The following is a 12,695-nucleotide window of genomic DNA, read 5'->3' as shown; positions in this document are numbered from 1 at the left end:
GGCAAACATTTTAAATAACTAGATGTATGCATAGCTGTGTACTGTCTAATTTTAGTCAAAACATGTAAGAAGAAAATGTTCCCTTAATAACATATCTCGATAATCTTATTTAAAAAAAAAACAACAACAACAACAACAACAAAAAACAACAAAAAACAATCCCTTTAATGTAAATAAAATACTATATAATGGCTTTCTGGAGTGTGGGAAATAAAACACTGATGGAAAACTATGTACTACTATTCAAAGTATTTATATGCATTAATATTGCTGCAATATTAATGGTGTCATCCAGTTTATGGCAAAGCAAACTTAGAATTGCAGATGTTTTGTGCTATTAAATACACATTAAAGAAGGAGGATGGATATAGATAGTATTCCTTTGCTTTCTGGCCAGTCGCATAGCTTAAAGTCTTCATTCAATGAAGTCGTCATTCTAGGCCATGCTTTTAGAGCAGACTGTAGCTATCTTGGTCATTAGCAAAATATAATTCAAAAACTTACAAAAGCATTTCTCTCGAGAAATTAACTAAAAATTTGATATATAACCAAGATCTTGTTTTTGGATGGTAAATTGAAACTATATATGACCGGGCACTGTTATTTTAAATTAATAAAAATAGATTGAAATCCTTAACTATAAATCAGTCAAAGAAATACACAAAAATAACGGAAGAAAACTTGTACAGAAAGTTGTTGAAATAACTACCTTCATCGTAGAAAAAATTCCTGTCCCCAAAAAGAGTTAAACAAAACAAAGAAGTGACCCACAACAATTCTAGATATTTCACAACATTTGAAGATTTCAAAACTATGAAAGAAATTAATGAAAAATATTAGTAGTGTTACAGTCCCTCTAACTTCCGTGTAATTATGAGGAAATTACTTCTGGACAGCAAATTGATAAGATTGACAAGGCAAAACAAATAAAACAAACTCTTCAATTAGAAAAAGAAAGTATTCTCCTACATCACAATATAGAGTGCCCCTGAGACTGAAAAGGCAAGTAGATACCAATCAGAAATTCATCCAGCTATCTCAGGAGACAGGAGTGATATTGCACATATTGTGAGAAATGTTAGGTACTTCTGGCAAATATGGAGTGTTCAGGCAGGTCCATTAAAACAAACAAAACAATTTCACCTAGAATAAATATATTCATTTGGGTTCAACAATCGCCCGTGTCTACTCATGCATACTATTTACTCTCATTGCTGATGCTTCTGTCAATCTGAAGTTGAGAGGAAACAGCCTTGTGATTCAGGGAAGCTGTATACTCAGGCTTCAGTTTGAGAGATAGGTTCATTTATCATCATAATAAGCTATTACCATTGATAGGTCACAACTCATTGAAGAGACAGTCAGTCTAATTGGCTCAATTCAGTTAACCATAGATGCGCCTCAAGGAGATGAGTGGTGCTTTGCAGGTAACATTCAATCACCCAACAAACCACTTGTTTAATAATTCATCTCAGTTCAGACTGGGGTTCAAGCACCTGATTACTCTTTCAACTTGCCAAATACCTGGTCTTAACCCTTGGGTTCAGTACGACAAAGACAAATTCATTCTGTAGTTAGAGTCAATCATCCCTTCTAGAAACTTACTGAATATTTAAAAATTTCCACTGAGATTTTCTTTCAAAAGAAAATAAATTTTATTGTAGTTAGCTAGTCTCTCTTTGGAAAATAAAATCTTTGTTCTGATAATTTCTGCTAACAGCTTAAAGTGCATCTTCCTCCTTATGGGAATGTAGATGCTAGGAAGCAATATGGATCAATTCAAAAATTTTTAGCAGTTTGATAATGGTGTAATAGATGAGACCACTTGGACAGCCCATTCCAGCACATGACCTCTCCTTTGGAGAAGAAATTTTTCCAAATACCTGAAATGAACCTCCCCTGGTGCAACTTGAGGCCATTCCTTCTCATTCTAAAACTAGTTATACAGGAGAATAAGTTGACTCCCACCTCACCGCAGTCTCTTTTCAGTAGTTGTGGAGACCTGAGCCTCCTCTTCTGCAAACTAAACAATCCCAGTTCTCTCAGCTGCTCCTCAAAAGATTTGTGCCCCAGTGCCCTCAACAGTTTTTTTGCCCTTCTCTGGACACTCTCCAAGGTCTCATGTCTTTCTTGTAGTGAAGGGCCCAAAACTGAACACAGTACTTAGGACATGGCCTCACCAGCACTGAGCACAAAGAGACAATCACATCTCTGCTCCTGCTGACTACACTATTTCTGATATCAGCCAGGATTCCACTGGCCTTCTTGACTGCCTGGGCACACTGCTGGCTCATGTCCAGTTAAGCATTGACCAACATCTCTAGGTCCTTTTTCTCTGTGCAGTTTTCCAGCCACTCTACCACAAGCCTGTAGTACTGCCTGGAGTGGTTGTGGCCAAAGTGCAGGAGCCAGCACTTGGTCTTGCTGAACTTCATCCCACTGGCCTCAGCCCACAGATCCAGCTTACCCAGATCCTTCTGTAGGGTCTTTCTATTCTCAGGCAGATGGACACTTCCTCCTAACTTGGTATCACCCGCAACTTACTGAGGGTGCATTCAATCCCCTCATCTAGGTCATCAATAAAGATACTATACAGGGATATTATTTGGATATTAACTATCACTTTGGCCACTTCAGATCAGCTGTCTTAGATGTATCTTCTCTCATTTCTTGCCTACTCCCAGCCTACTGAGTTAGAGGTTGCAGAGAAAGCCTTGATGCTGTACAAATTCTGCTTGGCAAGAGCGAAATGCCTAGCATTTTATTTACATTGTTTTAGACAAAATATCACATAGGCTGATATGAAGAAAGCTAAGACAGTCTCAGTAAAACTGTAGAAGTCTGATATTAATATCAAAAGATCTGAAGAGTAAGACAGTCTGCCTTTCTCTTTTAAGTCAAAATATACAAAAGTGAGGATTTTAATACTTTGTTTTTTGGTGACTAACTGGAAATTTATTAAGTATGGAGTATTACTCTGAAAAATAGAGCTTGTAAGGCAATCATCATAGTGGTGCTACCACACACCAATCATATTTACTTAATTCACCAATATTTATATTTACTTAATTCACCAATATTTATGAAGTCAAGAATCTAGTTATTACTTCCCTGAGGCAAATGTACAATAAAAGGAAAAGCAACTTTTTGTAATAGTTTTGGATGCCTTTTTCAGTTTCCTTTTGCTAATGACTTCAATATAATAATGAAATTACTTCAATAATTCAATATGTACATTTTGGAATGCTGATGAGCCACTCTCCTTTCTTCTACACTCTAGTTAGCCATAGAGCTTTGTGATTTAAAAATGGGTGATTTTTGACTTTAATTACTATTAATCAAATTTTAAAATATACAGAAGAACAATATTTTATTGAAAAAATAAAAATAAATAAACTTCTTTCAAATGGTACTGGTTGTAATGTACCACTAACAAAGTTGAATTAGGTCTATCATACCTATTAAGTGGTTAAAATCACAGAATCACCAAGGTTGGAAAAGACCCACAGGATCACCCAGTCCAACCATCCCTTGGTGATGGATCTCACTAAACCATGTCCCTCAACACAATGTCCAAATATTCCTCGAACACCTCCAAGGTTGATGACTCCACTACCTCTCTGGGTAGCTCAATTCAGTGCCTGACCATCTTTCAGAGAACTAGTATTTTCTAATGTCCAGCCGGAATCTCCCCAGTGCAGCTTGAGGGGGAGATTTACATATTAATGTATAAATATAACATGACACTACATACAACATTCCATAATACTATTTACTTCCAGGTAATGTGTGCTGATCAAGTAACTCCAGTTATCATCTTCAAAGCAAAAGCTTCTTTGCTGAAAATGTATGTTGTGTGTAAAAAACACCGTATGTCCTCACTTCAAATATTAATTCCCTTGCAGTCTTAAGCAACCACCATTTAATTTAGCTATCTCAAGCTCAGGCATATTAAACCATTGTCACCATGCTTCTTTTTTTGGATGTTCATTAGCACACACTACAGATCATCTGACATGTTAGTTCTAAGTCGCAGACTTTTTCTTCTGCTTTCTTTCATCCTTCACTATTTTAATTTTTGGATCAGACCTGAGAAGAGTAAGAACTTTTAATCTAGCAAGAAATTTACTATCACTATTTTCTAGTGCCCTTAGTATTCTTTCTCTAACATTTACATCCCTTCTATTTTGTTTGGGGTTTTTTTGTGTTTTTTTTTTTTTTTTTTGGTTTGTTTTTTTTTGTTTGTTTGTTTCTCCACTTTTCTATTGATTTTCTATTGATTAAAATCCTTACCTTCAAGGCAAACTTGGACAAGAAGTTAAAGCAAAGGAAACTTTAGATTTATAAAATAATTTCACCTATAATAAATTTCCTCTTTTCTTTACAGAAGTATAAAATGATTTTAGCAGAAAGAAATTAAATGTGTGATGGGATACCTGATACTAGTGCTGTTAGTGGACTCAGCTAGTCAGATTCTGAGTCCTGTTCAAACTGACTTTAGAAGCTTAAAGAAGTCTAAAATGTATTGCAGCTTCTACTGCAATCACAATAAAAACTGTACTTGAACAGTTCCAAGGGGCTATCCAAATATCATTAGAAAGAACTAAAAAGGGAAAAAGTTTGTGAAATGTACTTATGCTTTGGTTGGTTGGTGGTTTTGTCCTCAGTAATTAGTATCTGAACATTACAAATAAGGCAGTTCATGAGTACAGGAATGTTTTATTTTCTAGTGAGGATCAAGCAAATTTTTGGCTAGTCACCAGAATGAAAGGATGCACAGATACAATTTTGTCACATTTCTTGGAGCCATGCTGAGAGAATATTTCATCAAAGCTAAATAATCTAAACTGTGTAGTATAAGTTTAGCAAACTTAAAGAAAGAATCAGTCAGCCGTTGTTCTTATCTTTGAAATGTTTTGCTCTTCACTTGTACTCCAGTTGTTTTTCTATTCCTTTCAGTATCTGAATTCGGCTACTGCCTCAGTTATTAAAAGCTATAGTGAAAAAAAGTGTTAATAAACTAAGCAGCATGCTTAGAGTAAGTTGAAAACCAATTCATAATGTTGACTGAACCTATTTACCATGGTGAGTTAATTTTAATTTCAATCAACGTAGATTCTGATGTATAATAAAATTATGTTCTTTATGTTAGATTAGGTTTTACTTGTTAGAAAATAAAAACATACCAATAAACTGAGCCAGCTTTTTTTTTTTAGAAGTATATATTCACATATGAAAGTCAAAAGAAGCTGAAGTATTTTTATTTAGGTTCAAATGATCCATCTTAATTTTCTGCCATATGTTGGCTAGATACAATTTTTTAAAAATCTGAGGATTTGCAGCTTCTCTGAATAAATTCAGGGATGTTACATCAAATGGAGATTTCTGGAATAGTATTTGCTGCTGATGCCTATTCATGTTTATTTTACACATGAATAATGTGCATATAACATAACTATTTCACTCAAACGTAGAAGACATTAAGAATCAATTAATGCCTGCAGAAAATTGTTTTTGATAAATCATAAATGACACAGTCATGTTCCATACTACATTCCTTCCTTATTTTTCCTATTTTAGATGCTCTTTGTTACATGGTCAAATCTGGTGCTGAAACTCATTTCTGTGCACAGGATATAAGTAAAGCTAATTCATCATGAAGTGATGGACTTCCATCACTACTGAAAAAGTCCTTCAAATAATCAGCAGGTACTTAAAGCACTGCCATTTTGATCCAAAATCTTAGATTTAGATTAGGGCAACACATCTGTGCTAACTAATCTATATGAGGGCCCAATTCTCCATACAACGAGGTGAAAGAGAGAAGTATTTTTTAAAGGCACATTATGGAAGAAAACATAAGACAACTTAAGTTTCACTCCCTCAGTTTCCTGAAAAAACTCATGCAGACAAATGCAGAATAAATTTAAGACAGAGTTGACTGTAATTTTGTACGCTAAGTCAGACATTGCTTTTCCTGAGAAGCGAATAAATTTCTAAACAAAACGATGACAGAAAAAAGTAGCCTCCAATAACTTTTTAGTTTGAATCTTGGATACCCATTTATATCAAAAGGCATTAGATTGTTCTCCTTTTTGAGGCAGGAAGTAAAATCAAGAAAAAGACTTGGGGATTTATTTAATTCAATCATGTCCTACAAGCCAGAAAGTCTTGACATCTGACACCACAACAATACTAGATGAAGCTTTCTGGTTTTAGATGCATTAATAATTTAGGACAATTGATCCTGGCATTTCTGTTCCAGCTGATTATTGCATTATTTACGCTTCTTTATGTTTTGGGTTTCAACTCTTTCCTTTCTCCCTGTGAGCTGTAGACTGCAATTTGCTCTGCATTATTTTGCCTTTTGCACAACAATTGCCTAAGAAATGAAAACAAATGGAAGGAAATAAACATAAAAGCCACAAAGACCTAGCTTATGATTATTACAGAATTCAATATTTAATCCTATGAAGTATTCTGGGCAGTCTGCAGCAGATAATGTCACAAAAAAAAAAAAAAAAGCTCCTCACCCCATCTCAATCTATACTTTTCCATACTAAAATACTTTTTAAAGCCTAATAGATTTTTTGAAGTTTGTACATACTGGCTGCAGGCTTATTACAGCCTTCATGCCTAGAATCAAAGAAGCATTGACTTTTTAAAGCTAGCAAACAGGTTACACAGTTAATTATAAAAGAATAGGCAAAAGAAATGAAGTGGCATTGTTAAGGTGAACAAAATACCCTCATTGTTCTGCATGCACAGACTCAAAACAAAACTTTCAGTTGCTGTCCTGATTTTTACTAGCATTTGGAGGACAATGGATGCATAGATGGATGCTTATAAGTATATGAGACTTGAGAAACATGATATACTAGAATATTTTCTATCTAACAAAGCCCATTATATAAGCATCTTTTGCGTTAATTTTTGATATTGTCTGACTTCATGAAGAACTTACACTGAATGAGATCGTGCTGTAGAACTAGTCCAAATGACAACTGTAGATTACATTTGATACAAGAAACTGCTCAATCTTAACAAAATCTGCTAGTAAGCCAATGGTGTTTTGGAGCAGAGGTGTTTTAAAGCTTCCTCTGTGTTGTTTACAGTCTGAATAATGGCAACAGTAAGAACTGCTCAAAACCCAACCAAACGAGTTAGAGGACACTTATCTAATTTGCATATGGATACTGGACGCTGATTAAAATGTTCAGAGACCTGGATCCTAAGACATCTGCCTAAAGGCTGAACTAACATGTGACTGCTGACAAAAAGCAGTGCTTTAACCACGTGAAGGGGGTTAGTTATATCTCTACCATCATGGTTAAAGTTGGGCTTTAGCAAATAAAGGTAAATATTTGCAAAAGACAGAAAATAAAGAGAAGCTTCCTGTCACCAAAGATGGATGTTTCTTCATGGAGTCCCATCTGATCTACCTACTCTATATTGTGCTTATTAGCTATATTGACTACTTGTAGGTGGCTTCTTCTCAGCATACAAATTATCAAATTATTTTTTGCAGAGATATCAAAGGAAATCAAGCAGAGCATGTACACACTGTAAGATTTTTGAAACATCATGGACACTTAACCCTCCCATACTGACTTTAAAATAGCAGGTGCTTTCACTGAGATTGGTACCTAATTTTTAATTAATTTATACTCTCCTTTCAGTGCTCTGCTCAAATAGTATCAGAGTGTAACTCATAACACTTTCATGCAAATTTACAAAAATATTTTAGCATTTAATATACATGTACAGGTTGGTTGTTAAAAAAGTGCTGACAAAAAAACAAATGATGCTTTTAAACATCTAACAATGTAATTAGAGTTGATAGAATAAGTAAATGTTTCAGTAACTACAAGTTTTAACAGGCCACTTGTTCTCATGATTGCTCTAATCCTTAGTTCAGTAGGTTACTACAAAGCAGACAGGAAGATAAACTATTTTATCATACTTACTAAAACCTTAACACTAGCCACTTTAAATTTGTTCTTCCCAATTACTCACTAGTTTCTAGAAATTAACTTCCCCCAGATTATTTCCAAAATGCATTCTGCTTCAAAAATGGTTTTTAGTTCAAAAGTATTATATAGTCAGGAATGGAAAATAACTGGCTCCTCCCCCCAAAATAATAATCTGTATTAGTACAAAACAGTTGAAGCTGTGCTATTAGCACATACGCTTAGGAGAATGAGAGGATACAAGTGATGTTAAAATAATCTATGTTCTAGTCTCACTTTTACATAAAAAACTTTACTGTATCATCATGATACTTTACTGTATCATACTGTATCTATAACCTCTGGTTATTTGTAATCCCTCTTTGGAGACACAAAGATTTCATATAGTCTAATACAGTCCATGAAAAAGGACGCTGAAGGCTGCACATTCAGAATATCCCACTTAATTTTATTTTTTTTTAACCAGAAGAAGCATTTTGAGAGAGATGTAAAACAAGCAGATAGTGTACATATGGCAAGCAGTATTGTTGAGGCTTATTCATAACATGCCAAATTTATATTAAAAGAAACATTTTAAATAAGGATTTTGAGATATATTTGAAAACTGGAAAATGCAGAATGGTTACTGTGTTTTGTAACTCAATTCTATTTTCAGGAGTACCATTTCAGAATGGTAATTTTAACAATAAAAAGGACAAGTGGTTTTCTGTGACACAAGGTTGGTGAATTACAATAGAAATGTATGTGTTACGAGATTTCCTAAATTTTTCTAAGACAAAAATTCTTGAAGAAGCTCGCCTGCTCTCCAATAGCAACTATCATACAACATTACAGCTAGCGATCAGTCTCAGGAAAGAGCGTTTTCATCAGGTTTTCAGCTGCTTGGTTTTATCCAGCTGCAGCTGTTTAGAGAAATAGTTGAGTTTGGAAATAAGGACTTGCAATATTCCACTCCCACTGTATCATATGGGTTAAGCAGTTCTTTATACTCCAATTTACATTATGCAACATGACAGTTATGATGTACTGTCATAATTTCTGATTGCTTTCAGTATTAGTGTAGTATCAAAAATGTATATAGTTTTGTTATTAAGGAAATTGTTTCAATCATATAAAGATATCTGACAGTAATCACAAAGGACCTCCAAATTACACTGAAAAAATATCTTCCATGTTCAAATACTTTGTGCACATTCTTATCATTATTTTGCTCACTGAATAGAAGCAGGATAAAATTCTGTCTGGAAAAGTACCGCTTCTTATCACAAGATAAGTTCACTAAGTATGGAAAATTATAGAAAAACTCTCCCTTGACCAATGAAACAGTCCCAACTACCTTTAGCAAATTATTGCCTTAAACAGGATGTCCAATGGAATGGAATGGATTTGGAATGATTCTGTTTGGTTTCTACATGCTCAGTTATCTTCTGTCATGTTCATTTTCAGCCAGTAGGAAGAAAATAAATAAATAAGAGGTTGACTAGCTTGAAGAGAGTACAATGGGAAAAGTGCTTGTGTTATGTTAGTACTTCAGATAAATTTTTACCATAATCAACATTATAAAAAATGGAAAGCTGTTTATCTTTCTTAACATTTATAACTCATTCACACCTTAGTTTTATTCTCAAAAATAAATACATAAATAAATAAAAGGATTTTTCTGAGGGTATCATTTGTAATAGTTGGAAGCCTAAAAGACCAACAGTCAGACCACTAAGGCACTCATGACTTTAGAAAGCAAATATTTGTCATCAACTTGCAAGGCATGAATATCTGTGTATGCGCATATATGCACACATGAAGATTTGGACAATTATTATGCACCAGAACTGGTGCAGAGCTCAGAACAGGATCTTCTGAGTTGTAGGGCAAAGTACTCCCTACACAAATCTCTTGATAAACATTAAAGTTTTGTAACACACCCCCACAACATCTGATACACAACTTGCATCTTATGAAAAGCAGATGAAGGAATGAGTTTTCAGAGCTGAAGATAAAGTGGGAAAAGTGGAAACAGGACAAGATGGAATACATGCCAACTAATTCATTCAAAAATAATAATTAAAAATAATAATAATACAGCAATAAAGACTATAAAGACTACTCTAATACCTGACACCAGAAACCCAAAATAGGCTGAAGGTCAAAGATAGTTAATTTTCTCTGCATATTTTTTGCATCTGAAGAACACTCCATATGCCTCATTCCTTCCTGCCTGAAGTATTACTGGTCAGATAGCTACCCAGCTTTATCTCAGTTCCACCCCCATTCAAAGCCGATTTTTTTTTCCCCAATAAACCAAATTACTGTTGAGGCAAGTACCATCTGCACTTACTTTGTTGCCCAAATAAGAACTGGGTGCACTCCAATAATAAGTCTGTGGCAGTACTTTACGTGCAGACACGTTGTTGATGCTAAGCTGCTGACGCCCACCAATACTCTTTTGCTTAGGAGTAACTCTGATGTGACCAGATAAGCCAACTAGATACCAACCATTCATGTCTTCTATCTATGATGGCAGGAAACAGAAAACAAGACAAAACATATTACAATCAGAATTATGACAACGATCATTTCAACTCTCACTATCTCTAATTATTTCATTTCCTTTTAAAAGTGACTAGGTTTATAAATATGATTAAAGGCAGTTTAAGAACAAAAGAAATAATAAATAACAATAAAAATTTCTCTTATTTTTTGCAGCTAGGAGTTAGAACTCCTCAGTAGTTTGTCTGAAGTATTGTGTGCTTTATATCATTCAGAGCAAGGCAGAAGTTCAGTCTTACATGCATGATTGCATGATTCCTCTGAATATATTAAATGAGTTTATAATGTCAGTCACAAGAGAGTACAGAAGATGACCTGACATTTTCAGATTGTCATAGACAATATAATTCATACTAATTTGTAATTCTAAAGTGTTACAATTTACAACTTTAAATGTATAGGCTATTTACAAAACTTAAAAAAAAAAAAAAAAAAAAAGCCTGTGATCATCATAACTTTTGCATCAGCAGAGATGAATGCACTGTTTATACAAGAATGGCTTCTGGAGGCTGGATATGAGCAGAACAGTGTGCTAGGTTAGCTGTGGGCTAGAAATTTTTCTAGATGCTGGCACAAAGATGAACACATTAGGCATATGATTTTATTTTCAGATTTCTAGCATACTGTGCAGCCAAGACCAGAAGCTACGAGATCTGAAACATATTTCCCAAACTAGATCTACAGATATGAATATGTAGCATACATCTGTTACAGTGGAATTGGTGTGTAAGTTTTGAGAACTAATGTAAAGTTTAGAGTATATTTGATGCTGAAGACATTTTTTCTAGAGTACAAATAAGAACACTTTTATCTCACTTTCACATATTTTCCTAGGGATGCAGAATGCAAAAAAAATACACTCAAAATTACCCCTGTAAGGTAACTTTTTTCCTTATGGAAGCTAAATGTTGTACATTCAGAATGTTTCAAAATTCTTAATTATTTCATGTCTAGAAATCTAATAATGACCTATAAAAGAGGCTTGCTCTGTGGATATATTACGTTTAATTTAGTAATGATTATGCAAGCATATTCCGGGACTGAAGCACATGGCTTCATTTGTGATGCTTATAAGTTCTTTTGCACTCCTCCCTACTCAATTGCATATTTTTCAGAACTTCATCAGATGAAGAAAATACAAAGTTTTAAAGTATTTTCTTCATGATAAATGACAGAATGCATAGGACATAAAAAAAGATACATCGTGTTATATAGTAAGATGCACGCTGGTGCCAGCAGAAAGTGAGAACCCATAAAAACACAGAATCAATGGCATATACTGATACAGCAGAAATTTTCTTACATTTCTGTATGTAAAGTGAGAGCCTGTGCAGGCATTTGTTTTCCCAGAGCAGAAACATTCCTCACAGCCTTGGGGATTATTTTGCTGCAGATTGAAGAAGCCTGATTTGCAACGATCACAGTTTTCTCCTTCAACATGTTCCTGAAAATGCACATTAGAATATTACTTCAGTTGTCATGGATTAGAACTTGAGATAACCAGCTTTCATACCCTCTTTTGCTTTAATGCAGAACTACAAAGATATTTATAGGAATCGCTGTTCTTATTTGTAAATAATCAGAATTAGATCCTCTACACAATAAGCTAATAAACTTACCTATAAATGGCCGAAGACAGAATTTGGACTTTTAATTCTTCTTCCATGTGAATACATGTACTTTCAGGACAAATCTTACTTATCTCCTGTATGCTTAAGGGATTGAGAAGGGAAGGACATATGGGACAAAATGTTGTGGCCTCAACAACCTTAGTTTGTAGGTATGGCTGAAGAAATCAGCATTCACAGGTGACACAAACTACAAGTACTTTGTGTTAGTTTTACCAGTCATTTTGTCATTATCAGTTTTTCAGTGGCCTATGACTAATGGTGGAATCCAGGCTAAGTTCAAGAGTGGAAAGAGCTGCATTTTCACACGTGTTTGACAGCCATGCAGCCAAGTTACAAACTCTTCTCCACAGAAAGCAGGCACTGAACTTGAAAGATTCTAAACTTAGCATTTTGTAATTATACTTTTCAGAGAAAACCTGCATTGTGCAGTAAGTCCTGCTTACCTTACCCAACTAATCAATTTGCCCTATAGGAAAAGATAAAGCATTCTTTTCAACAAGTGTCACGGATTTGACCAGATCAATCTATGTCCGTGACAGGGGCGACA

General features: G+C 34.5%; 1 protein-coding gene across 7 annotated transcripts in view; it reads right to left on the bottom strand.

The window, feature by feature from the left end:
• Nucleotides 1-12,695, bottom strand: part of LAMA2 (laminin subunit alpha 2) — a 320,859-nt gene that overhangs the window by 183,090 nt on the left and 125,074 nt on the right. For all 7 annotated transcript variants that reach the window (XM_042877434.1, XM_042877458.1, XM_042877450.1 and 4 more), the window contains exons 11-12: nucleotides 11,821-11,961; nucleotides 10,306-10,479 (exon numbers count right to left, since the gene is read on the bottom strand). In XM_042877434.1, the coding sequence (XP_042733368.1) occupies nucleotides 10,306-10,479; nucleotides 11,821-11,961 (315 nt within the window). The remainder of the gene's footprint in view (nucleotides 1-10,305; nucleotides 10,480-11,820; nucleotides 11,962-12,695) is intronic.

The sequence above is a fragment of the Lagopus leucura genome, unplaced genomic scaffold (genome assembly GCF_019238085.1).
Source record: "Lagopus leucura isolate 7727_CA_CO unplaced genomic scaffold, USGS_WTPT01 Super-Scaffold_73, whole genome shotgun sequence".
Classification (NCBI taxonomy): Eukaryota; Metazoa; Chordata; class Aves; order Galliformes; family Phasianidae; genus Lagopus; species Lagopus leucura.
Note: the sequence above shows the minus strand (reverse complement) of the source record. Positions and strands in the feature narration are given on the sequence as shown.